This window comes from Podarcis pityusensis (genome assembly GCF_964106645.2).
Source record: "Podarcis pityusensis genome assembly, chromosome: 10".
NCBI lineage: Eukaryota > Metazoa > Chordata > Lepidosauria > Squamata > Lacertidae > Podarcis > Podarcis pityusensis.
In genome coordinates this window covers 37,645,283-37,672,737 of record NC_138035.1, presented here as the reverse complement: position 1 = coordinate 37,672,737, position 27,455 = coordinate 37,645,283, and the positions used below count along the sequence as shown (strand labels likewise).

Genomic DNA, 27,455 nt, shown 5'->3' with positions numbered 1-27,455 from the left:
CCGAATATTAAATTGCCAGATGGAAGCTCTTGATTTAACTACACATCCATGCATGGTTTAAAGAGGGTTGCAGAAGCATCAAAACTTCCTTTTGGGGTGGAAGGAATCCTTAATGGGAGCGAAGCAAAACAATTGCCCAGGGGTTGGTCTTGGCATGCTCAGTTGCTCTGGAGTGCTAACCAACTGCTTGGGGGGCAGGAACAGGAAACTGGGGGGGGGGGAGTTTCATGAAGTGGGTAGAATTCTGAGCAGGACACACCATGCTGCAACATTTTGTTGTAGGTGCCATTTGGTGCCAAATATTGCATGATTCATAGCTGATGGTTTCATAATTTAGTAATAATGTGTATCAAGACCAACCTTCCGGTATTCAAACTTGACACAAGGCTAGTCTGCATGAGATAATGCCGTGAAGACCATCACTTTTATAGGTTTGACTCTCCTCCCATCTGTTGCTTTCCTTCAAACATCATGGAATACTACAGAAAAAAAATGACCATATTTTTTAAAAGTAGCACAAAGGGGCAATGACAGAAAGCAAACCACAATCACTGGGGCATTTATTCAGGTTTCCTTTCTCCAGTTGTCTACAATATGCCTGCCACAAGTGCACAAGATGAATGGGACATTTGCTCCAGTTGCCAGCTCACTTAGGAGTTGTCAGCTGTTGGATTCCAGCTGCCTTCTGGGTCCTAGACAATAGCGGTTGGTTGCCCTGTATACCTTCACATTGCCTAGCTACTATAACATGCTTTCTGCTTCCTGAACCTGACAGTAAAGGTGGCTGGATAGAGGGGGAGAGGGCACTTGGAACAGGAGAACAAAACTGAGAGGCAGAAAACTTCGGATGAAAGGTTTGTAGGCAAGGATAGTTCCTTTGCCTAATCATTTAATCAACAATGGAGGAAAAGTTCATTGTTCACAATTTAGATACCCAGTCCTTTTCTCGTGTGTATCAAGCAAACTCATTGTTGTTCTATACATATTCAGAGAATATTTGGTGTAAGCAAGACTTTTCTGACATTAGCAAGTGAAAACTGTGTGAAGCCATTCATCATAAGCAGCCCTATGGACATTTATTATCTTCTGGCATGGATCATTTACTAACAAGACACTGAAGAGGAGCTTCATTATCTTTCTTGGAGAGAAAGTGCACAAAATGTTGTAAAATGCAGCCAATAGAACTACATCAGACTGGAGTCACTTGGTTGATCTTACAAGGAGTTTTGGGTTCAGCTGGAGCTGCGGATGTCGAAATCTCTTCATCTGGTTTTGCCAGAACAACTTGGCCACAGGTTATAAATTCAACCGCGCACTCACGAAACTGCAAAACGAAAACAAAGGAAAATCAATATGCTTGTGCTTTTGTGCTGTCACAGTGAGATAGCGTTCCTTTTGGGTATAACTCTAAGTTATATTATATTCTGCTAACTGGAAACAGTGTACATGTCATCCTGTGGTCTTTCAACAAGGTCTTCCTATCCATTTTTTGTTCACCAGAGTACAATGCATATGAGCTTCTTTCAGAATTATTGCAAGGCCCTGGGCTGACCAGGGTTAATTGTTTGACTCTGGGTGGGGTTCAAACAACTTCCCCTCATGCAATGGAACTTCTCTTTCTGCTCAACTCGTGTACCCCCCATAACCTTCCCAAATCTACCTTGGGGGTTCCCCCACCCCAGAGCAGGGATTGCAGGAGAGAGGAGAAGGAGAAGTTCTATTGCGTGAGCGGAAGTCACTCTGCTCATGCAATGACTTCACTGGAGTCATCCCAGAGTCAACCCAGCAGTGGCAATGCCAACCATCTGGGGAAATGGTCCAGCCGTGGGGGAAACAACACACACACAAGAGTCCTGCTACTGGATCCAGAAATCCTGATGCATGAGCAGACCCAAAAGAGGATTCTGCATGTGAAAGTGTACAAATTGCCTTTTGCCCAGTTAGTAAGGTAAAGGGACCCCTGACCATTAGGTCCAGTCATGACCGACTCTGGGGTTGCAGCGCTCATCTTGCTTTATTGGCTGAGGGAGCCAGCGTACAGCTTCAGGGTCATGTGGCCAGCATGACTAAGCCGCTTCTGGCGAACCATAGCAGCACACGGAAACGCTGTTTACCTTTCCGCCAGAGCGGTACCTATTTATCTACTTGCACTTTTGACGTGTTTCCGAACTGCTAGGTTGGCAGGAGCAGGGACCGAGCAACGGGAGCTCACCCCGTCACGGGGATTCGAACCGCCGATCTTCTGATCGGCAAGTCCTAGGCTCTGTGGTTTAACCCACAGCGCCACCCGCGTCCCAGTCAGTATGCTTGTGCAAATGTATATAAGGTCTCACCTAGATAAATAATTTCAAAAATCCTGTTGAGGGACAGGAAGGGGAGAATAGGGTTGCCCAAACAAAGGTTCTACAGCGACTAGTAGATTTGAAGTTGGAAGCCTGCAACTGAATCTACAAAATGAAATTCACTATAAAAGTAACTAGCCCACAAAATATACAAAAGACAGTGCAATACCTGTTTGTTCAAGAAAATGTAGATGATTGGGTTGTATACTGGGCTTGTTTTGGAGAGATATGTTGGGATGGTTGCAGCCAGAGGGGAAATATTCAGGGCTGGGTCAATAACAACAGTAAGAGCAAAGACTGTGTATGGCAGCCAGCAGACCAAAAAAGCCACCACCATCACAAGCACCATAATTACGGCTCGAAACTCTTCTTCTGGATTCCCTTTTCCTCCCATTTCTTCAACTTTCTTATTTAGCTGTTAAATCAAATCAACAGCATTAGCCATTCAATAGAGGCATTTATTCAGCTATGTTTGGACTCATGCAAATCCTATGTCTACATCAAAGCCTGCATGTTGTACATCTACAAGGTGCATGAATGAAAGCTAATATCTTCCAAATCACCATTGCTCTTATTGCAGTCTGGGCGTCTCTTCTGATAAACTACATGTATGTCCTTGAATTTTTTGTGTTTTGCTCTTACTACGATTTCATCATTGAGCTTTTAAATGCTGCTGTTATTTTGATTCCATGCTGTAAATTTCTTGGAGGAACTCTAGAAAGCAGAAAAGTTTGAAATAAACACCAGCAGCACATACTAAGCTACTAGGCTTCAGAATTGGCTTTAGCATAAAGGGATATGATCTTCACATCATTTAACACTTGCTTTGAGTGACAGTTTCTAGACGGGGCACCATTTTGCAGCCCTAGACTTGTGTATCTTTTTTTAAAAGAGTTATGCTCTTGAGTTGTATATGTGCATGCACATGATTTTGATTTTTAACCTCAAATGCAAAGATAATGTGGCCATAATTGCCTAAACTGCTTTGGTCAAGTCACTCTATAGTGCCTTCAGATGGGAACTCAAACATAAAAGGATTTTTTTTGGTATTTAAAAAAATCTGGCCATTGCTTATATAGCTGTATGAAAGTTTTTTTTTTTGTTTTTAAAAAAGCTCTATAAAAGTCTGCACTGTTTTACATGATGACACTGACATTGACCGGATACAAATATGAAAAGAGCCAGGAATCCTATGGGCTTTCATTTAGGCTGCAAACTTGTGGATGCATTAACACCAAGAATAAATTGGCTTGGTGACAGAAAAGTATGGAGGTGGCATTGGTCAGCAAACGGGGACAGAGGTGGAATGGGGTGGAGGAAACAGTTGACTACTTACCCCACGCAGTGACCTAATGACATTGCCATATGAAAACCCAATGATCAGGACAGGGATAAAGAAGCAGGACAAGAAGTATACAATCAGAAAGCTATAGTTGTTCCAAGATCTATCTTCCCAGCCAATGGAGCATGATGTCTGGACTCCTTCGGGTCCATAAGAACTCCAGCCAAAGAGTGGGACCACAGCCCAGAAGAGACAGAAAACCCAGATGAAACCAAGGAGCTGGTAACCTCTCTTCTTGCTCATCTGGAGAGTTCCCAGAGGCTGGCAGACCACATTGTATCTTTCGTAAGCTAAAATGGTCAGGGACCAAAGAGAAACAATTCCTGGAAGATAATAAGAAAGGCAAAAAAAAGCGCTAGGAATCATCAAACCACAATATTCCACATTTCAATACTGTTGATCATATTTCATAGGAAATTCCAAAAAAATTCGAAATCAATGGGATGTACTTTTGCAACCCTATGCACACATATCTGGGAGTAAATCCCACGGGAGTCAATGAGACATAATTCCGAGTAGAAAAGTATAGGATAGCACAATAAATGAGCTTAAAATTTCGGCTGTGCTACCCAATCCTATCTATGTTTACTCAAATGTCTGTCATACTTATTTCAGTGGGACTTACTCTGAAAAAGGTCTGTGTGCTTATACACACTTTGAGTAGTGGTTTAGAAACAACAACAAAATTAGTCATTTGAATTCCAAGCTAGGATTGGGCCAGGATGTTCCAGAATTTTTTTTTAAACTTACATTTATTCTTTTTTTTTAACTACAAAGCACCTTCATGACCTTCTTTCATTTAGCATAATAAAACCCAAAGATCTCACATCAGTTGTCATTCAAGAGGGAACTAAATGTTTGGCTGTTTATTCTGGTTTTGTCGACTTGATATTGCTGTCGACTTGTCTGTTTAAAGGTATTTTAACTGTAAATTGTACTGTTATTTATCTGTGCAAACCCTCTTAAGGGGGTTTGCCATGAAAGGCAGGATATAAATGTATTTTAATTATAACAGCAATAAGCAGCAGCAGCAGAAATATCTAGCTATTTTGCTTACCAAAATAATTGACAGCAAATCCCTGGAAAGTGCAGAACCTCTTTCCCAGGAAGAAATATCCGCGGTAGTTTGTAGCTATAACAATGGTGGTGCCACAGAGGGACATCATAAGATCTGAAAAGGAGACATTGAGAATGAATATGTTGATGGGGTTACGGAGCTGAGGATTCTTCAGCGTTACAGCAATAACCAAAAAATTGTTAAATATTGAAAATAAAGCATTAAGAAACATCAGGAAAGCCAAGACTCCATATCCAGCTCTTGGGAAAATGGTAGGATGCACGGTAATCTCCACAGTTGCAAAAAAACTATCATTCCCCATGGTGGTTAGACACACAGAGAACTACATGTTTTATTATAACACCTAATGCAAACTATGACTCATTTCCTAAATGGATTGGGAATCCTCTAATCGCAGAAATACACGCAATTTGTTTTTTAAAAAAACATTTGATGAAGTTAAATCCTAGGATGAAAGCAACAGCTGTCTTTTTTTCTTTCTACCACCGTGAAAGAGTGGTGAAGAGTAACAAAGAAGAGTAACAAACAATTAAGTATCATAATAAGATTACGCACAGAACAATAGCCGTCTCCAGTTGACAAAATACACCACAGATTAGTTTAGAGACAACCTTCCTTACACTAATTTTCAAAATGCAATAGAGTATTACTAACAGAGGAAGGGTGGGCAGAGACATCTTCACTGGTGGCTTGTGACCCCCGGGTATGGGATGGGGGGCAGCAAAGGGGATCACCAGAGACAGGACCAATTTGTTCTGGTTTTCTTCCCCCTCCTGCCTTCCAAAGATACTGTGGATTTTTAAACAATGCTGTGGTACAATTACTTAGCATCTAACTGAACTCAACCCTGTGGAATACGTCGGGCTGGAAAACTCTGTTTTGACAATCCACCAGCTTTTTAATGTTATGCTTGGCAGCAGAAAATGGACAACACCGCTTCTCAACATTTTGTTGTTGTTGTTGCTGCTGCTGCTGCTGTTGCAGGGAACAGCTGAATTACCGGTCACATTATAAAGAAAAATAGCTTCCTGCCAACCTCCACAAGTGTAAAATGTATGTATTTTAAGATGGTAAAGAATAAATCCTGTATTCGGGGTGTAGCTACTACACTAGCTTCCCAGCAGGTGGGTCAGTGTTGCTTGCTCTGAAAGACAGAGGTGAGGTGGCAGGGTGGTTGGTGCAGTGCAAGTGTACCAGCAGGGCAGGGCCAACAGACCCATGAGGCAGTGTGAGCAAGCTGCCTCAGGTGGCAGAAGCCCAAGAGACAGCACCCCTGTGGGTGCCACACCCACCACCACCTGCCACCACCAGCAGAGAAGCAGTACCAGCATCAGCCCCAGCTTCTAGCAAGGTCTTGTGAGATCTCACTAAAATCTCACAAGCTCTCACCAAGATCTCACAGAGCACACAAGATCTCATGGGATTTCAGCAAGATCTCGCTGACACTGCCATGCAACCCACGTAAAGGAGGGTTTCAGTGGTGGGGCAGTGTGGTGGCAGAATGGCAAGTTCCTGTTTACCTCGGGGGGTGAAACGGGATGTTGTGCCCCCGTGACAGGGGCACCAGATCCGTTCCTTCACAAGTTCACTGAGTTCACTGAGAGTCAGTAATTTGTATATATTTTATTTCTATATTTTATATTCTGATACAGAATTATATACAATTCATTTTAGTAAAAGTTCAGAGGGACTCCAACATCTGTTATTAAAATATATATATATTTAAAACCCCACAATTTATACTTGGTGTTTTACTGGAAATGTCCAGAACAATCAAACCTTTCTGCTCCAGGTACCTGCCAAGGATGTTTTAAAGCTCAGGGCCAGTCCAGACACATCTGAAGTAGGTATAACATTTATACAGTATTTATAGAAGCCAGTCACTAAGCAAACAAGCCTGGTGGTTCTGCAGTGGGCAGGCCGCCTTCATAAATTTAACTAGGCTGAGGAGTTACACCATGTACCATACTACACCCAAGTCAAATTCCTGATTTCAAGTGGCTGCATCTTAAGAGTAGAGGTAGAAGGTCCAGAATTACATGTATGTATCCTATTTTCACGATACCATTAATATATAGGGACTGTCATTTTTAAATATTTACATTTTCATTTGACAAGTTGTTAGACTGGTTTGTGAATGGTTCTTCCTGTCATGATTTTGACATGTTGTTCATGAAAAGTTTTTTCTATATAATATTCAGTTTGCTAACTATAAATATTTTTATTAATTGAAGATTTCGCTAACGAAGGACCAGAGTAGTTGGAAATGCATTGGACAAAAGAAAACCCTGTTCTGTTTTTCCTACCCTATGCTTTTTGCTCCTTGTTGCAGTTGTTTAGAGCTTCCCCCTTTTTTGTTGGCATAAGGAGTTGTAGCATACCGACCATTTTATTGGGGACAATCCCCATTTTTTGATACCTATCTCTGGTAAATCACCAGCCCTATTTTGTCCATATTTTATTTGGTGCTGTTTTGCCACGTTACATTTTGCAGTTGTTCAAGTTTCACTGGGCCACATAAATCGAAGCTGAGGTGAGATTTGAAAACACAGGGATGTCCCGGCTCCCTGGTAATCCTCATTGCCACCACAGAATTGGTCTTCAACTGGTGAGTCAGGAACGTCTATGGGCTCATGAACTGATCTCTGGTAGCTCACAACAGCAGCCCTACCACCATACAAGTATATGCTAGAAAGAGGGAGAGATTGGGATGGGGAGATCCCCAAAAGCATTTGTGGGTGAAAGGGTGAAAAACTGAAGACTACTTTGCTACACTATGTCATATCTAGTAGTGTATATATAACAGCTACCATAATGGGCTAGGTGACCTAGCTAAAAAATATAGTATTATCACAACCACAAAACATTCTACCAGTATTATGTCAACATGAGTCATCTAGGCTATTATCAGCAGGGGCGGGAATATTTTGTGCATTCACATGATATTGAAGGGAGATTTTGATAAGAAGTTTAAGGGGGGATTTTTAAAAGGGCTTCATTATTAAGGGCACAGGAAGGTTCTTTGTGTGAAGGGACAGCAAAGGGAACATCACAAAAGGAAAGGTCGAGCTGTTCTAATTGTACGCTTATTCACAAAGGACAGGCACAGTGGCTGACAAATCTCCCCTGTTGACATGTTTCTTGATCCTCTTTCATCCATTGTTCTCCCCTGAGTGAAGCGAATGTGTCAAAATGTTGAACTCAGAAGCTGGGGGCGGGGGGGGGGCAGAATTAAGAATTGGGAAGAAAAAGAGAATTCAACAAACATGCCCAAAGAGCAAAGAAAATCAGTTATGCGTTGCGGCAGATCATGTTACCTTCTGTAAACTCGCTTGCTACCACTTCCCTTTGCACTGTTGAGATAAAGCAATCCCTTGGAAACATACAAAGAGGAAAAACAAGTTCCCTATTCCTGCATTCAGAAAGGAGGCTGGGAAAGTGAAAAGAGGAATTTCCACCCTTCAGTCTAAAAGGGCAGAAAAACTACCCGTGGCTTTAGCCATTGTGTTAAACAACTTCCCTGTTACACATTTTCTCGTGCAGGATCATGTTTACCCCCAAGGAAGCTGGCTGTATCAGTGATCCCTGCGCACCTGCCGTTGAAACAGTAAGTACTGAGCTGGAGCGTTATCAGATTCATGTGTTATGGTATCATGCTTCTGTTTATAGAATACTGCTAATTAACTCCCCTTGGGTGCTTTTCAGTTTTGTGTTATAACCATTCAAAATCCTGCGAAATCAAGCTACTTTAAAATGATGGGCTGCACAACTTTATCCTGCTTTACTCTCGTAAAGAAGCCCCATGCTGTCTAGTGGTGCATCGGATTGCCCCTAACCTTTCACCAACATGAACAGGTCTGTGCTGATTAAGCATCAAAGTCAGGGATCGGCCAGTATAAATTTATAATTGAATCCACGCCCACAGAACAAAGTGCCTTGGTTGATTTCTGCTTCTTCATGGAAAGCTTTCAGAGCCTCTCCTTCTGGCAGCAGAACCCATTCCAATCTCTTATGCTGCCCCCTAAAACTTGGCATCAAAAACACCCTCCCTCCAGTGAATCACAATCGGAAAGGGTGTTGGTATGCAAGTCTTTCATTGTCAAAGGGGGTTCCTTGGATTGTAGCAGCACAAGGGTGTTTTTAAATATAAAATGTTGGCTTTGAGAATGAAATCCTTCCTTTCATCTCTGTAGATCTTTCTGCTGTGATTAAAGGATTCATAAAAATGGAGTGCAAATCTTTTGAAGTGGATGAAGCAGTCTACTTGGAGGATCAATGTCATATTCTTGAGGTGACCGAACCACAAGAAGACAATTTGGATTTGGCAGGAAAGAGTGACTTGGGAAATATTGTCTTTTCATCCTGCGAAATCCCAGCCCCATCCAGCCCTGAGATCAAATTGTACCCTAATAATATCACCAAGAGGAGGGCCTTTAGTGACAGCCCAAATCTGCTCCATGTTCCACCTGTGGAGGATGGCAATGGTGACTTCACACCTTACCAATTTAACAGGCATGCTCCAGGAAGGATTTCTACTTCTCCAACTCTTAGGAGGCTACGAAACAGTACCTCATCACTCTCTCAGGTCTTCTCACTACAAAACAGCACTGAGAATGCAAGGGGGCACAACCAGATGCCACAAACTGAATCAACTCTTCTTGCTTCTCAGAGGTGCACTCTGCATTCTCAGCATTGCTCTTTGACCTCCAACTCTGGCATGCACACCGATTCACTGGCACTGAAAGAACACTCCACATTGGCTGACACACTATCAGTTCCACCACATCCTAAAGATGATTTTGTTGATGATAACATATTGCAGAACACGAGGGAAATCAGCCCTTCTTCCCTAACTAAAGGGAAACAGAATTCTCAGGAATGTGTTCAGGTAAGTAACGCATTTCCTCGTTCCTTGGTTTGGTGTTTTGCTGATTGCTCAGATGGAACTAAAGTCTGGTACTATAAATCAAGCCATTGCCGCTCTTAGGGTTGTAATCAACTAACTTTTGCTCAGAGCAGGCCCATAGAAATTTCATAGCCATGACTAAATTAGGTCCATTAATTCCAATGCGCCGACCTTGAGTAAAACTTGGTTGACTACAGCCATTAGATTTAAGGAGAATGTGACAGTCTAATCAATATTTAGCTAGGCCAGATTACATGTGATGCCTCTCTTTGAGAGCAGGATTAAACATGCACGTAATAGCTAAACATCTGCACATTAGGGGGCTATAAAGTGAGGCATATTTTGTTTGCTTTTACAGTGGTACCTCGGGTTACATACGCTTCAGGTTACAGACTCCGCTAACCCAGAAATAGTACCTTGGGTTAAGAACGTTGCTTCAGGATGAGAACAGAAATCGTGCTCCGGCGGCGTGGCAGCAGCAGAAGGCCCCATTAGCTGAAGTGGTGCTTCAGATTAAGAACAGCTTCAGGTTAAGAACGGACCTCCAGAACAAATTAAGTACTTAACCCGAGGTACCACTGTACTTTTTAAACTAAACTCAGTAGGGGGTATGGTAATGAAACCTGTCCCCAGCCCTATTTCCTTTCTTCTCTGCTTTCCACTGAAGCCTTTTCTCCCCAGACTGCCTCCAATACCTGAAGTTAGCAGGGGAATTATTCCAAAGAGCAGACTGTGTGCAAGTAAGGAGGTGGAGTGGGGAGGTGATGCCCATGTCAGAGGTGGTTTTAGGGTAGCGTGACCGGTTTGGCTGCATCGGGTGACGGCACCACAGGGAGTGCTGTAGCAATGATGTGGAAAGGAGAGTGAGAAGTGGGTTGTGTGTGCCAAATTTTAGCATCACACAGGGCACCACTGAAATTTGAGAGCCCGAAATCTACCACTGCCCATGCCTGACTCACCGCCATATTCTGTCTGGCCTGAAAACAAAGCTCCCCCCGCCTCACTTTATAGCCAAACCAGCACACATCTAGTTGCCCATTCCTTATTTGTATCACTGAATATTTTTTCAGAAATGCAGTAGCAGCCGCAATGAGAGCTTCCCTCCAAAAATAAATAGGAGCTTAAGGAGGAGGGAAAGGAGGAAACTTTCTTTGGGATCGAAGGGGAAGGGTTAAACTCGCCTTCTCCAAAGTTCCAATCCTAACTAAAATGAGATGCACTTATCACCACTGTTATGCAGGTTCAGTTTTTGCTCAGGGGTTGGGAACAGGTGAGTTTTGATTCTGTTCTGAAACAATTGTTTCACTAAAATGATTAAGAATTAAATTTCACTTTGAAATTCCTTTCTTCAGCAAGAACATGCAAGGTTAAAAGTGCCATTCTTGTGCCTTTTATAAAGACTAACATAGAATGCTTTATTCTTTTTCAGGAATTACATTTGCATAAACCTAGCAGGTACGTATTTCTTTTAAAAGAAAATGGTAAAAAAGAAGCACTCCCTCGTTCGTTTTTATACTTTTTGTTGACTCTTAATGAGCCATTAAGAGACAAGAGTGACATATTTACTGTAGCTAGCAAGATCTATATAAATTTAGGGGGCTAGCACTGTAACTTTCTGCCACTTTCACACCTTAATGAGAGTTGCTTTATAGGCTAAAAATTGACCCTCAGGCATGCCCCAGCTATTGTTTATTGAGAAGTCTGATAAGCATCTCTTTTATTGTTGTGTTATTGTTGTGTTATTTGTTATTAATTTTTGTAGCTTTTCTAAATGCATAAAGGTCACAGCCCAGAACACTGAAATCAATGGGTATGAGGTATGTGCCTGGTTGACATCAAGACCACATTAATACTACTTGTGGGCCACAAATCAAATCTGATCCATCCAGCAATCAACAGAATGCATTGTTTCTAGCAAATCTTGGAGGGGATAGCTCAGTTGGTTTGAGTGTGGTGCTGATAATGCCAAGGTTCTGGGTTTGATCCCCGTATGGGACAGCTTCATATTCTTGCATTGCAGGGGGTTGGACTAGATGATCCTCAGGATCCTTTCTATGATTCTCTGTCACTTAGGTTCCACAGTTTTAGAATTTATGATAATCTCTATGTGACCTGAACACACCATAGAGCAGAGGGTGTGAGATTTCACTTTGCTGTTAAGGTTGACTGACCACAGCACATATTTGCTTTTTCCAGACCTGAAACATTATTGACCGTTCACAAATCTACAATGCTAATACACCCTTGCAACAAAAATAATTCCGAAAAATCAGATCTGTTTCATGGAAAGTCAACCAAACAGCATCTTCTTGTTCAGTATTATTTTTGCGGTCTTACGCTTATTTCAGTTTCATTACAAATTTTTGAACATTCATCCAACTGTAAATCTAAGGTACACAACTCACAAGAAAAGTCAGCAGAATAATCTTGTCATATTAGATTTTGGGGATGACTTAGTTTGCAAAACTGGCAGCAGGACTAGCAAGGCCACTACCCTATAGCCCCACTGTGGCCTGACACGGTTCAGGTCAATTCTGGACCTGACTTGACTTGCTTTGCTTAGCAAAGCCAAATCACAAAATCCACTGACAATTGCACAAACACAAACAGAATGTGTTTAGGTCACAAATGTCATTTAAAATTGGACTTCAGCTGTGATATGTGCAATATATCTTGCTAGCTACCTGCCATGCCAACACTACAAGGCTATCTTAGGGAAGGACAGCAGGTTCACTTGTATAAATGAGAATTTATTTAAGACAACCTTATGTGAATGTCTTTATCTTTTTAAAAAAAATCTATATGAAAATTAATATTTAGATATTACTTAAATCTTAAACATTTTTGTAGTAAGCAGTAAGTAAATGTAATAAATAAATATGCTTATGGGTACATTTTTAAGCTGTATCATAAAATTTGTAGAATTGTAAAATCTGAAGGATAATTGTGTTCTGATGTGCAACTTTGGTTGCTACTTAAAAATGTGAACCAAACAAAATCCTCTCCCTTCCCTACCTAATGGTCATGTATTTGAATGTCATTTCTATTAAAAGGGTATAATGAATCTTCATTCCGTCATCTCACAGCTCTTTGGGATGGCGCACATGAAATGGCTGCTGTGTGGAAACCATTCTTAAATTAGCACTACAGCATCCATTGCCTTACCATGCCAATCAGGCTGTTCTCTTCATGCCATAGTATTTTACTTTTTAAGTCTGTGATGGTAAAGCAACTGCCAAAGCCACTTCTTGGAGATTGTAACATGAAAGATCATGCACTATTTTCGCATGGAGACATTTTCAATCAACCAGCTTCTTCACACACACACACACACAAGTTGAGATGGCACACCCAGGCGACACAATTCTCCAGTTTGCTTCAGCAGCTCCACTGAGTTTAATTCTCTATAATATAAATTGGTGGTTTTAATATTCAGTTGTTTATCAATACTGGGGGTCTTTAAATGGAAGATAAAGTAAAGCTTCGTGAGTTTCAGGGCTTTTTGACCATGACTGACTCTCCTCAAACCTGAGTATCATTTCTTAGGAGGACCAAAGGCGTACGTAAGGGTTGGCGAAACCAGCAGAGGTGCAGGCCCAGGGGGAGCGCAAAAAACACCTATCAGATTATGGGATGTATGACGTATGTGTGAGGGGTGGCATGACACCACTGCCGCGGTGAGATGAAGCACGGGAGAAGCTTCCTGTCCTTCTTGCACCACAAATAAAGTGGGGTTTTTTTGGGGGGGAGCATTGATACAGGTCCTTGCCAAGAGCACAAGGAACCCTAGGTATGCCTCTGAGCAGTAGTAGCAGCACACAATGTTTGTGTTTGCCTTGCAGTCTATACAACTCAGCTGAACGGAGGCACAGCTCGGTGGTGGTGAGCTTGCCTGGATTCGAGATGTTCCCAGGAGACCTGCTGATATCAGACAGTGCAGCAGAATTCCTTTACCATTCAGCATCTCTGCACAGCTCAGGTGAATACAGATACCATTGGAAGAGATGGCCCTGTTTTTTATTCCCACCCCCCTCTCCCTATGAAGTCAAATTTACCATGAAATTCTTTATCGTTTCTATAGCTAACAATGTCCTTGTTTCTGTTCATTAGAATCCAAAAAGCCCTGGTGGCCATTTGCTAAAAAAGGAACTGTGAGTATTTTGCAAAACCCTCTTTCTCTCCATGCCCCAGTATTTCTATATATATATATGGGTTTGTCTCCCCCAGCAGTCCCCAGAGCACATCTTTATTGCAGGACAGGTTTTGGAATGTTGTTTTGAATAAAATGTAAAGAGAGCAGATTTTTAAAAGTTGCAGACATGCACCCAAACACACTTCAGGTGTTGCTTGGACATGCAGATATTTATTAAAAAAGGAACGGGGAAACATCTCTAAGTGACTGTGAAAGAGAGTGAGAGAGAAAGGTAACTGCTTACCTTTGGGAATGCAGCAGCTCCTGGAATCAGATGCACAGGCCTTGAGTTCTGTGAAACATTACAGCTGAGCCAGCACCTCAGCAGCCACCTGTTTTTCAGCAAATTTAGGCTATATGGCTATATGGACACAGAATCCTTGCTTCTAACTTTTCCACTCTGGCACTTTTAATAGAAAGAGATTGGTTCACCGCTATGTTTATGGAGGATGGATGCCCAGTGTAATTAAGGTTCCAGTTCTGTAATTCTGCTGAATACAAGAAATTAAGGAAATATATCTACCTAACAATGAGGGACGCAGGTGGCGCTGTGGTCTGAACCACAGAGCCTAGGACTTGCCGATCAGAAGGTCGGCAGTTCGAATCCCTGCAAAGGGGTGAGCTCCCGTTGTTCAGTCCCAGCTCCTGCCAACCTAGCAGTTCAAAAGCACGTCAAAGTGCAAGTAGATAAATAGGTACTGTTCCAGTGGGAAGGTAAATGCCGTTTCCGTGCGCTGCTCTGGTTCGCCAGAAGCAGCTTAGTCATGCTGGCCTCATGACCCAGAAGCTGTCTGCGGACAAATGCCAGCTCCCTTGGTCTATAGAGCGAGATGAGCACGCAACCCCAGAGTTGTCTGCAACCGGACCTAACGGTCAGGGGTACATTTACCTTTACCTTTACCTTTACCTTTTATCTACCTAATATATCTAGATATATTAGGGGAATATATCTACCTAATGAATATTGGTATGACCATCTTTCACTACAGTGGCATGCATATACTTTGTGTCAATACTGACTAATCCATTATTTTAAAATAGACTAATCATTTATGGATCTATATTCTGTAGTAGTTAGTAATCACGTTACAATAAATTCAAAATTTGGTGCATTTTCAAAATTCAGTTTGGGGAAAGCTGTCTGCTTGCACAAATCACAATTTGAGGAAGAATCTGCAACATCCTCTATCTGCAACATCTTCCCCATGGCTATGGATTTCACAGATTTACTGCTGCGTTTTTGTTTTGTTTTTTTGTCTTTGAACAGAGTAAAGACAAACACAAACAAATATCAGATCTGGAAAACTGTCTGTCCACAGTAACCCTCAACATACCAGATTGTAGTGATTATGAATTTCAAAGTGTTAAGGTACGAAAATGCTTCATATACTATAATGATACAATTTGTGTGTTGGTCCTCATTTTTATTCTTCTGTTCTTCTGTTTGGTTTTCCTTAACTCTGCAATCCTATACCCACTTATTTATATATGAGCATAGACAGATGCACACACACACACACACACACACACACACACACAGTGCTTCCAGACTGTCACTATTTTGAAGGAGGGTTTCAAGTGCATACCAAAACTTTAGGTTTGTGCAACTGAAGTAGATAAAGGCACTCTGGGTTCATTCACACTTCCACATGTGCTGTGCCTAGAAAGCACAGGTCTGAGCAGTTTTACACTTGACCCGCTCCTTTCCGAGGGAAAACCCACTCTTTAGTGTTCAATTGGAACAAACGGCAATCCGGGGGAAACCCAACTTGACATTTGCTCTGACTTGGCACTAAAGAACTGTTTTCCCCAAGGGAAAGCAGCAGGAGAAGCGGAAACACAGATAAGCCCTCTGTCACCTTTGTGACAGCACCACAAATCCACTTTAATAAAAACTCTTCCTTCTTACAGTTAGGAAAGAGACATACTGAAAAATGTGGGGTGGGTGAATGGGAACATGTATAAACACTCCATTAACAAATTGGGATAAATGCTCAGTAAACTGGTCATCTGGAAGAAAATATACACGTATACATGAATATATGAACTTCTCAGTAGACATGGATTATACTTCTTTTCGGTGTAAATTGTTGAGTACTTCTAAGTATACTTTAAGAGTCTTTTACAATGTAACACTGAAGCAGAAGCAGAAACCAATGGCAACCCAAACAAGGGTATTTAGCACTAACAACAGCTTCAGTGATTGAACGGAAGAGCTGTTTGTATGGAAATGTGCATAAATATTTGTGTTTGTGCTCTCAACTGATAGGGTAAAACTTGGCAGGAAATCATGAATATGCATCAGCTTGAGCCAAAAGCCAGTGGTGATCAGTTAGATACTAAGAAGGAAGAAGCCTTGTGGGAGCTTTTCACAACTGAATGCACCTACCTTCTTGATCATCTCCAGGTTCTCAAAACGGTAGGTTTGGATTTTGTTTTTGTTTTTTAAATGATATTTATTAAAGTTTCAAAGAATACAAAAACAAAAAATAAAAATACAAGAAAATACAAAATACAGAAAAAAGAATAAAGTTTTTAAGATATAACAAAAAAAAGAAAAATAAAGAAAAACATACAAGATAAAAACAGTTATCTTGATTTTGCAACCGTTTCCTTCCCATTGTGGGGTGTTTGCTATGTCACTAGCTACCAATCTAAATGGGAAGTACCTTCGCACAACCGTTTGTTCCTACAGGAGGCAGCCATTTGCAATTAGCTCATAGCAGTACTTAAACACGGATCTCTGTCTTGCAGCTCACTGGAGCATATTCTGACAAGCGTTAAAAACAGGCTACAGATTAGAAAGTGCATTGAACCATTCAGCTACAGAGCCATCACTTGTTAGAAAATTGGGTCACAGACTTGGAAGGGCATCTAACCTCCAACTGATGCAGGAAATTCACTGCTCCAACTTGCCCAGTAGGTGACCATCCAGCTTCTGCTTTAAAAAAAATCCAACGAAAGAGAGCCCACTATTTTCTGAGGCTGCCTGTTCTACTGCTGAATATCTGATGCCTTCAGGAAGTTCTTTCTAATGATTAGTTAAAATCCCTTTTTCTTGTAAATTGAACCCCATTAATTTGGCTTCTAGCCTTTGGATCCCAGCAGAAATCCAAGCATGGCTCTGTTTTTCTGCAGCTTCTCACTTTTGGCTTGCACACACAACTCTGGAATTTGTCTTTCTAACCACCAATATGTTGAGGGAGGGGGCCCTACCCATTTTCTGTCTGGCACAGAGCCACTTCCTTTGTTACCTTAATGGCCCATAATCAGAAGGTCATCACCTCACCAGGGAGCTAACCTGGCTATTCCAGGAACTGAATCTGTGCTGGACCCAGGAATTAGAAGGGGACTCAGGCATACAACCTCTGACCCATCTACCCCAAAATTCATAACAGCATTTAAATTCCTGAGCTATGTATCATCACTTGTTTTGAATTATAATTAGGTCAAGGTTATTTTCACCATATCAGCAGGTGGGTCTTTCAAAGAGAATGTTTTCAGAGACCAGCAAAGTATTCCATGGAAAGTCCTGCTATGATGAAGATGCCTCATCCTCAATAATATTATATGGCACTTGAATAGCTTGGCTATACCTGTTTACTAGATGTAAGGCTCACTTAGTTCAGTGAGACTTACTCCTTGGTTAATTTATAAGGATTGCAGCCTAAATGCTTTAGAATCTAAGCCATCAGGATAGCTTGATTCAAATTAATTGAGTGGCCATTTTACTGAGACAAGGAAATTGCTCTTTTCAGCTTGTCAGCAGAATTTCCAGTGTTTCCTAGAATGTGACTGCTTGTGTGTTTAGTGAATGCATAGAGGGTCTGTGGGGAAAGATTTCAGGTTTCAGGGCAAGGAGGAAGGAATGTTTGTTAAGTGCTAGAGGCAGGTGTATAGCAGCAAGACGACAAATGAAGCCCATTTGTTATGTTTACTAGAGCTATAATGAACTTGGGTAAGGAATGTTTTTCGGAAAAGGAAATCTGTAGCAACCCTGGGGTTCAGGGATTTGGAGAAGAAATAACTAACTAGGCATTGATGTGTTTTCTGAAGATATTTATGGATACATTAAGGTACCTGCAATGCAAGGAGTTTCTCTCGGATGTGGACTCTGGGCTACTGTTTGCCAACCTAGAGGAGTTAAATCAGGTGAGAAAACACTTTAATTTGTAGATTGACCATGAACATGTATCAGCACTGTGGCTTTTCATTCTACAGCTTTAATACAATAGTTAAATCAAAACTATATTAACAAGCTCAAAGCAGTGTGGGTCCTACTATTTAAATACTTCCTTTGGGAAAATTAGACATAAGACCTGTGGAATTACATCTTCTAGTGCATTTGTCTTAAAGCAACAATGGCTCACTTATAGTCTATGTATCAAATGTTGTATTCAAATACACAACAAGTCATCCCTGGGTATTTGTTTGGAGTAGTGAAGCTGAATATGATCACTATGCCTTACATTTTTCTTCCACTGAATTATAAAAGCAGAGAGCTCATTTAGTGCCTTGCAGTCGAATCTTTCATACAAAGGACATCTTAAATAAGATTCTCTTACTTAGGTGAGCCTCAGTTTTGTGACCAGTTTCTTCAGTGCTATAAAGGATCACCTTGTTCAGCCTATGCCTTCCATAGATTTCATCCCTGTGCTCACAAAGGTAAGAGTGACAATGTGTTAAGCTTAGCTGATGCATCAGTAAATGGTTAAAGAGCAGAAAGCAGAGTCTAGGTGTAAATGGACAGTTTTCACTGTCGAGAAATGAAACAGGGATCTGCATCAGAACTGCTGCTTTTTAACTTGTTCAGAAATGACCTAGAGTTTACACCCTGACCATGGTATGATCCATCCACAGTTAAGTTGTTTGTGTGTGTGTGTACACATGCTTAAGGTTGTAGCCCCCATGAAACTACAATTCCAACTGCAATTGAGTTTGACTGACAGAGGGAAACAAGGGGAAGGGGGAAGGCAACCATTATTTCTTGACCAGACTTTGTTTTTAAAGTATTTTCCTCTTCTCTCTGTACCTAGGGTATATAAACACTCACTTAGATAACTACTTCATACCTCCAATGAAGTAGGCTCTGGCCCATGAGAGCATAAATCACAGTACATTTCTTACAGTGCGGCCCTATGCAAGTTTAGTTGTGCTCATGGTGCAATTTTGCTCATGTCTACTCAGTGTAAGTCCCATTGACTTCAGTGAGGCTTATCCTCAGGTAAGTGAGCACAGGAGTGCAGCTTTACAGCCAGGTAAATGGGTATAACGTTACAGCTTTAACATTTAAGATGCCAGCATGAATTTGTTGGCTGCATGACTACCACTCTGGAATTCATCTTATTCTTGATTATGCGGAGGGGTTGATGAGTTTTAAGATTCAGCACCACTAAGCAAAGACCCGAGAATGACCTGAAGCAGCCAGCAAGAATGTGGAGTTGAAATTCTCCAAAAGTCCATGTCTTTTTGTAAACAAAAAATATAGTCCAGCGAAAGGTGTTTTAAAATTCATTTATTTCAGTGGGGATTTTCTGTAGCAAAGTGCTATGTATATTTAGGCAAAAGTGAATCCCAATGACGTCAGTGGAACTTACTATGAAGGTAAGTGTGGGCTGGGCTACTATCTTAAGCACACACAGGAAAAAAAGCTTAACTGTGGATGGATCGTGCACTGGGCGTGGTGATCCATCCTTACTATGAAGTAACAAGGAATTATCTGCCATCTCAGATTTCTCTGATCACAGAGATAAGTACAAAAAAATATTATGTGCAATAAATGTATAGACTCCTTCAGGAGGAAAGGCACGGTATAAATCTAATAAATGAATATTTGGTTCTCACAATGCCAAGAGGAATATGCAACATTAGTCATACTGCAAGTGGACTCATTAAAATCATAGAAGCATAGAACTGTAGAGTTGTAAGGGATCCCAAGGGCTTGCAATAGGCTCGAGTCTATTCTGAGTATAACTTAGTTTTTCATATTGCCCTCAATGACTTACATTTTTGTCTTGCAGTATTTCCAAGGGAACCTGTGTCAGAGTCACCAGATGTACTGCCTGAATTATACCTCTGCTATCTTTTACTTGGAAAAACTGAAGAAAAGAGAAGATTTTGGGATCTATTTGAAAGTAAAGCAATTGTTTTGCTGTTATCCTTGTTCAACATTTACGGTTGTGATATTACAGCGGCAGTTTTTTCAAAGTCAATTGCTATCATAGTTCACCGATACGATTAAGGGTGAACTAAAGTATACATTTAATGAACTAATAACATCAATACCCATCCTTGTTCATCAGAAATCACTATCTCTACTATCATTCCCCTCCACTTCATGTGGCTTATACATCAAGAAATGTGTCATTTTAAAGTAAAATATGCTATTGGGGGGAATTATTGGGGATGATTTTCTTATGTTGGCCTGAACTGGGGACACCTGAGAGTGTCTGTAGGGAAGGAATGAATTTTTATGGTATTTGGAGCCTATGTCGTTTAGGGTTTTAAGCACTAGTGCAAGCACTTTGAATGGGGCCTAGAAATATGTGGAAATCTAGTTCCTGTGGTAAAGTGGGTGTGCTCTGCAAACTTTTCCACCACCACCTTGAGGCCTGTACACACAAAAGACTTATCTGCATGATATTTCCCTTCCTTTTTTTTTATTTAGGTGGATGATTCATCCCAATTATTACCAGATTAAGTGTGAGGTATGAGAGAAGGGGGTGCATTTATTCCTCTGCTATGGGAACTGGGTTGCCATTCTGAAAGCAATGACAATGCAGGGTTCTCATGAAATTTATTTTACTTAAGAAATGTGTATCACACTGCTGGTTGGTGGTATGAAGCATTATTCTGCTTACTGTCAAGAGTACACTTGTTAATCCTAATACAAAATTTATCTGTATTCGATAGTGGTGTGAACAGAACGAGCGGTGCAAACGTCTCCATCTCGCAGAACTGCTGGTTGCCCCTTTGCACAAACTGACCCGCTACCCCCTTCTCCTGAAGAACATATGGAAAAATACAGAGGCAGCCGAGAAATCTGTCATTGGTACAATTAAAGAAAAGGTGGAAAAATCTATAAGTGAGTTGGAGAAGGTCTGAAACTGCATTCTTGGTTCAGAAGTTGTTCCGAGTTGTTTTCACAGAGCCAGTCCTACCAATAGGCAGAGTGGTATGGCTGCCTCAGGCAGCAGGTTTTATGTGGCATGAAAAAGCAGCTAGTTCTTTAATTTATTATGCTTGTATGTTTATACCAAGGATGGGGAGAATTGCTTGTGGGATTTCATGCCTCAGGTGCCAAAACAACTTGGCTGATGTTGTGTGCTTTGCACTTGACTTGGGTTTGGGTGGGGAGGGCCTGAATACCATTTGCTCCTCAGCCTCATCCAACAAAAATACCTTGGGCCAACCTTTCTTGCTCAGCATTTAGGCATGCATGAAGACTCTATGGCAAACACTATTCCCCTAGGAACTGAAACATGAAAATACCTTCACTAGCTACAAACAAAAGTAATATTATGTAAACCAGCACATTCCAAAAAACACTATAAGCTTGATAACTCATATTTGGTATGAAACATGAACATTGATGCTCATACTCTTAACATCCACAGGGATGACAACATTGACTAGAATATATCAATACAGAAGGCACTCAGCTCTCCATATAGAGAATGCTAAGGCCCATATTAATGAAGGACAGAGATTTCATTTTCATTAAGCCAACCTTGCTGCTCCATGGTGTATCTTTTCAGGAGATTTGGAAGGGAAAGTGAAATGGCTGGATAACTTCCAGAAATTTAAACAGCTACAGGAAATTATAGTTTGGCCTTCGCTTTGGGATCAAGAAAAAAGATTTTTTGTTCCTGAGGTAAGCAATTTTTATTCATCCGTCTTAAAAATATGTCCTTAGCAGGGTCTTCTTAAATCTGCATAAAACTGTTAAAATAACATGGACAAATATTCATGGCTTAACTTCAGAATATGTAACTAGCTCTAGAATGTTCTATATACGCTCTGGAGAGGTGCCTGCACACAGACTACGCAGATCTTAGACCAGCTCCCATACAAGTGAGCACTGAAAAAGTAATAAGCAAATATGGAGGGAGGGAGAAGAGGGAGAGCTCTTCATGATGAGAAACTGGAGTGAGTAATTTGGAGGACAATAAAATAATATGGGGACTGAAGGTGGGATGTAAATAGATTTATTTGGTAATGATTCCTGAGGAAATCAATGGGGAGGAAGCAAAAATGGAAGCGGAAAAGAAAAGAGGTAGTTCTTTGTAATGACACAGCATTTATAAATGGATTCAGACAGAAGGCAAGGAATTACCGTATTTTTCGCCCTATAGGACGCACTTTTTCCCCTCCAAAAATGAAGGGGAAATGTGTGTGCGTCCTATGGGGTGAATGCAGGCTTTCGCTGACACCTGGAGAGTGAGAGGGGTTGGTGCGCACCAACCCCTCTCGCTCTCTAGGCTTCAGGAAGCTATCCCCCCAGCCCAGCAAGCTCTGGGAGCGATGGCGAAACTGCGAGCAACTCCGCCATTGCTCTCGGACCCGTTCTGGGGGCTGGGGTTGGGGGAAGCTCGGGCTTCCCCCGCCCCCAGCCCCGCAAGCTCTGGGAGCGATGGCAAGGTTGTGCAACCTCGCCTTCGCTCCCGGACCCCCAGCCCCGAGGCTAAAAACGAAGCCAGGACAGCGAGCGGGATCCATCCCGCTCGCTGTCATGGCTTCTTTGCTCTTTGGGGCTGGGGGGGGAAAATTTTTTTTCCCCTTTATTTCCCCCCCCCCAAAAAAAATAAGTGCGTCCTATGGGCCAGTGCGCCCTATAGGACGAAAAATACGGTAATGTGACATTGGCCATGCCCATTTTGACATGCAGCCCTCTAAGGGTTGGGCATGAGTCAAGGTGCACCAGACTGAGAAAGGTTAGTCACTGCTGCTGTATAGGATTGGCTGTCAAGGTGGTATTTGTCTAACACATGTAGCCAGTCATCCAATTAAATAGTCCATTGTATTATTTCTGTTACTCAGGATTTTAATTGCACTGTTACCACTTTTTATTCAAAAGTTCCATGATTATCTCTCTTTCTCCATCACCAGTGTCTCAAGAACTTATTAAGAGAAAACCCAAATGAAAACATCTTGTCACCAACAAAGAGATTTCTTGTTCATGAGGGGAGATTAACCCTAGCAGGTAAAGAGTGCTTTCTGTATCATAGTTACGTAACAGAAATGTACACCTAACTCAAACTAATCTGCAAACCTAAAGAGAGGATATGAATAAAAGTTGGACAAGTGCTGTATAAAGATGTTATGAACCTCCATGTTCAGCATGGGAGCATAGAGTGGGGTGCATCACCTAACACACACACCCCGGTGTCATGTCTACACCTGACATTTGCTCATACAACATGAACATCTGTAGAGAGGGCTTTCCTGCATAGAGCTATACATGCAAAGGCATGCCCAGAATATGGAACCTCAATCATTCAGTGTTCCAGATTCTGATGAAGGCTTTGCATATACAACTATATGAGCAAAGGCCCCCTGCTACAGATGTTTGTGCTCTATGTACAGACATCACAGAAGGGGTGTGTGCTGTTAGTGGGGTTACTCAGTTCAACACCACTCCTTGCTTCCATGTTATTGAACGTGAGTGCTCATGACACCAAAATAAGGCTGCAGTCCAACAAGGTCAAAGAATAAAAATATATTCAGAAAGAATAAAATCAGTGTGAATGATGTCTCAGTACCACTCTTCTAGAGGGGGAAAAACAAGATGTGTAAAAGTAGGTCTTTTAAATAAATATGCTTTACCAAAAGAGAAATATGTTAAACTTCAGTGTTTTCTGTTCATAATTAGCAGTCAAATTTGAATTAGATTGCTGAGAGTGAAGCATACAACAGATTATTTTTTTAATCTGCTGCCTGCTTTTGAAATGAACTGGCAGGCGGTGATATACTTAAGACTGATAAAAATGTAACAGCTGATAGGCCATGGAATGTTACAAATAATTTGACAATATATATCCCTGGTTATTTTTGCTCTATAATCTGTTTGATAATCTTTTACTCATGGGAGATTCAGTCATTTCCCTAGCTCTGCTAAAAACTATTAAAATATTATGTGAGTTATGCAAGCAAGTGATCCACCATTCTTCCAGACTACTTTGGCTGCCAATGTATTGCAAATGTTAGACAACCCAAACTACAAAGCTGAATATTTGTCACATCCAGAGTTTTTAATATTAAGGAACAGGTGATATGGGGCAGCTGTTGGCTTCCTATTTCCTTTAAAATTAATCTCTGGAGCTTGAGCCATAAAACTTGAAAGTTCAGTTCTATTCATTAAAACAAACTTCCTAGAATTCTGGAACTAGAAAAACTATGCTTGAATTTCTTAGCAAGTAATTTTCCAAATTATTTCAGTCAAGATAAATCCAAAAGCAAAATGTAGTGATGAATTTAAGGCATAAAATGTGAAGTTTTGTTACAAAATAAAAAACAGTGTTTACTTTCGCATTTATTCCTTAGAACATATGAGACTTGTTGATGTCTACCTATTTCTGTTTGATGATTTGCTGTTGATTACAAAGCCTAACCGGCAGAAAAAGGTAAGAAGAAAGGAAAAGAAAGATCAGTTACAGCTGTTGCGCTCATGCACATTTTGATCTGTAGGTGCAGTAAACACTTAGGTAATATTTTAAAATCATTAAAGTAAAAATGTTGAGGAAAGAGTTGTGAATTGCTGACATATCAAAGAAATGAAGAACAGACCCCGGCAATTATATGATACTTAGGGGCAGTGCCTCACAGTGGGCACATTTTGGTAACCCCTTAGGAGTACAGGTCCATATTTTGATTTCATGCAAGTAGTCACTTTGCAATATGCACTTATTTTTTAAAGAAGCTGCGGTCACTGGTGGCCCAAGCCTGGTTCCTTTTAACCCAATACCTCCCATTACCTTGTTGACTTAGATGTAAAAAGCAGACATCTGAAAGTAGACATGCTTTAAATGTACGGTGTTGATGTAACTAAGGTTTCATGTGCTTTCAGATACATTGATGCACCATAGTTTATTTGTATTTTAAAGAACTGCAGCATAGCAGTCCAACTGAATGCCAAGTTGTTACAATTAACAAATGATATGATACAAAGCTAGCGCCATGGAACAGAAAAATAAGCATTTTAATCTTGTGGCAATTTTGACTTAAGTTCCAAGAGCTGCCATTCACAAATTTAAGTCAAGTACTACATGTCAGAAATGGCACAACTACAATCCGGAATATAGAATGCTTAGGTAACGTATTGGTTTTCCTTTCTGTTTCAGAAATCTGTAGTTTCTGACCTGAGTTTAACACCTGTTGGCCCCTTTTTCACTCCCGAATTGCAATCTTTGCTTGAAGGTGGTGGCTACTGCACTGTGCTTGACCAGCCTATCCCATTAGACAGAATGTTAGTAAGAAATATTGAGTCCTTCCACATAACAGGTCTGTTAAATACGTTTTACATATGGCTTGGTTACATTCTTCAAATATTGAGTAGATGCATGGCATATATGTAGGGACAGCTATTTTCTGTGCCCATCTTAAATAGCTCTCTCTTAAAATATTTGGAACACAATACAAATAAGCCAGTTGCTACCCCTCAAGCAAAATATATTCATTTCAGTCATCCCACCACAATTTTTCTTCAGTCTCTGGGATGTATATAGGTCCAACAGCTTACAATGGTAGCGAAGAGAATTTACATGGTAAATCAGAGAATGTGTGCTGAAGGAAATCAGTTTTGATCAGACAGACCTGCCTCACTTCAGGATTAAAGATGTAGCACCACTGTCTGTGCTAAACCAACCAATGTTCAAAAGAAATTTAATTTTTTGGGAACACTTCTCATTTTGCCCATTATTCTAAATTGATCAGCTGAACTATCTTCACTCCTTTTCCTCTCCATGGATTCAGACTTGCTCCTGTTTCTGTATAAAATTAGAATCCAAGTGAAGACCTAGCTTTTGCATTTCCCATCAATGTGATTTTATGAGACCCCTTGTGATCACTGGCTTAATATCCATCTAAATCATGTCCTCACTTCTGAGTCTTTATGATATGCAACTATGTCAAATTGTCAAAAAAAGGACAAAGTGCCAGCTTTGCAGGTGGCAGCTCATTATGTAATAATTGTTGTTTAGAAAATAGTTACACCACATAACATGTAGTTTTATTTTCCCTAAAGCCAGAAGATTGCAGCTCACTCCCAATCCCTTATCCCTGGTTACTTGTATATCCAAAACCAAGCTTAAGTATTGTTGATATTTCATGCAGTCTAAAAGTCAATTAATGGATGTATACAAGTTCCACTGAAGTAGTTCATGTGGCCTGTTTCAAAGGTAACAGATATTTGCTCCTTATAGAGGTCTGGAGTAAAAGCTGTGGAAGATGTCTTACCGTGTGTCAATTGTTTTCTTAGTTTTCGGACTACGAAATGCTTTTCTAATACAGCACAGAAATCGGTTTCAGCAGTGCATAGCAGCCTTTTTACTACAAGCACAGACTGAGTCTCTTAAAGTAAGTATTTTATTTTACGAACATTAAAAAAAATAAACACAAGCAATTCACCTAAGATAATGCTAACACCTTTCCCCAAATGATTTGAGCTAGTTTATTTGTCTGTCTTGGGTACTGTGCTTGCCCCACTAGAGTGAGATACCCCTTTCAAAAATATGAATAGATGCTATTGCCTAATTAGCTATATGGAAAGTATGTATCCCTAAGTTACTTTTGTTATTAAATTAAAACTTCTTTTTCACCTTACAGAAAACATGGATGTCACAGATGGAAACAGCAATATCAAATTGCACAAAGAGAGAAAATAAACCCAAAACTTCATTTTTTAGTTTACCTGCTGAATCATCTGAAATTTAGTTGTGATTCATTGGGAACCCCTAGACAATGTAACAGATTTACTTTTTTAAAAAAACCAAGGCATGCAAAATGTCTGTGAACATTTTTTGGAGCCTGGAAAGGTGAAACTCTGGAAACAATCTTGCTAGAACAGAATTCAGAGAAGGAAAAGAGCAGCTTGGATGGTCATTATTCAAACTGTAGTGCTATGCTTATGGCCTTTGGTTCCTCACAGGATGGCTTGTTTTGGTTTAGCATTCCATGATAAAAACTAGAAAATATATGCGATATGATATGGGGAAGAGAAAGGAAACTAGTGCCATTAAACCAACATCTTTAAAACTGCCTTTACAAGTTCTTCTGCAGTCAAACTGGGGTACCAGTAATCATGAGACCCGCTTAAATCAGAGTATTCTGTTTTTTGATCAAATACTACCGGGTTATGAAAGAAAGAAAATCTGCACAATTTTTTCCTACCTCAGAAACCATTTATCCAACCACCAAAATGTCAAACAAAGTAACAGTCTAACACTGATCTTCACAAAAACACCTCTCACATTAGATTATAGAATCACACAACCCATTTTATAGCAGTGTGGTCACCTTGAGATTACCTTCCTCACCTCATCAGCGCTTTGAAGAAATTTCATCAACATTATGCTACAAAGAGAGATACCTGCACAACT

The 27,455-nt window shown here is 40.7% G+C and overlaps 2 protein-coding genes across 4 annotated transcripts; one reads left to right on the top strand and one right to left on the bottom strand.

Moving 5' to 3' along the window:
• Window positions 1–119: 119 nt before the first annotated feature.
• LOC308486146 (pinopsin-like) lies at window positions 120–5,981 on the bottom strand. Of its 3 annotated transcripts, none has more exons than XM_081022545.1 (5): window positions 4,742–5,335; window positions 3,679–4,007; window positions 2,512–2,757; window positions 1,219–1,324; window positions 120–479 (listed from the first exon to the last, which is right to left on the bottom strand). In XM_081022545.1, exons 1-5 carry the CDS (start codon window positions 5,061–5,063, stop codon window positions 463–465), a joined length of 1,020 nt encoding a protein of 339 aa, XP_080878671.1. In that variant the 5' UTR covers window positions 5,064–5,335; the 3' UTR covers window positions 120–462. The 3 variants fall into 3 exon arrangements, with proteins under 3 accessions (XP_080878671.1, XP_080878672.1, XP_080878670.1); XM_081022546.1 differs by lacking the exon at window positions 120–479 and adding an exon at window positions 5,799–5,981 and having other exon boundaries at window positions 532–1,324; window positions 4,742–4,855; XM_081022544.1 differs by lacking the exon at window positions 120–479 and having other exon boundaries at window positions 532–1,324; window positions 4,742–5,334.
• Window positions 5,982–6,248: 267 nt separating this feature from the next.
• Window positions 6,249–27,111, top strand: PLEKHG7 (pleckstrin homology and RhoGEF domain containing G7). Its single transcript, XM_081022493.1, has 20 exons — window positions 6,249–6,365; window positions 6,555–6,803; window positions 7,257–7,410; window positions 8,306–8,369; window positions 8,956–9,650; window positions 11,098–11,123; window positions 13,511–13,647; window positions 13,779–13,819; window positions 15,128–15,229; window positions 16,130–16,279; window positions 17,917–18,012; window positions 18,430–18,525; window positions 19,881–19,994; window positions 20,773–20,944; window positions 21,618–21,733; window positions 22,969–23,062; window positions 24,403–24,482; window positions 25,200–25,359; window positions 26,336–26,433; window positions 26,683–27,111. The coding sequence occupies exons 5-20, from the start codon at window positions 8,988–8,990 to the stop codon at window positions 26,788–26,790; spliced, it is 2,253 nt and encodes a 750-aa protein (XP_080878619.1). The 5' UTR covers window positions 6,249–6,365; window positions 6,555–6,803; window positions 7,257–7,410; window positions 8,306–8,369; window positions 8,956–8,987; the 3' UTR covers window positions 26,791–27,111.
• The last annotated feature ends 344 nt before the right edge of the window (window positions 27,112–27,455 follow it).

Excerpts from the sequence above, each read along its gene's own strand:
- LOC308486146 (XM_081022544.1), bottom strand. The coding sequence starts at position 5,063 with ATGGGGAATGATAGTTTTTTTGCAACTGTGGAGATTACCGTGCATCCT. Across the intron at positions 2,758-3,678 it reads TCATTAGGTCACTGCGTGGG|CTAAATAAGAAAGTTGAAGA; the intron begins GTAAGTAGTCAA and ends TTGATTTAACAG. Across the intron at positions 1,325-2,511 it reads ACATTTTCTTGAACAAACAG|TTTCGTGAGTGCGCGGTTGA; the intron begins GTATTGCACTGT and ends TTCGTTTTGCAG.
- PLEKHG7 (XM_081022493.1), top strand. The coding sequence starts at position 8,988 with ATGGAGTGCAAATCTTTTGAAGTGGATGAAGCAGTCTACTTGGAGGAT. Across the intron at positions 21,734-22,968 it reads AAAGATTTTTTGTTCCTGAG|TGTCTCAAGAACTTATTAAG; the intron begins GTAAGCAATTTT and ends CTCCATCACCAG. Across the intron at positions 23,063-24,402 it reads GGGGAGATTAACCCTAGCAG|AACATATGAGACTTGTTGAT; the intron begins GTAAAGAGTGCT and ends TTTATTCCTTAG.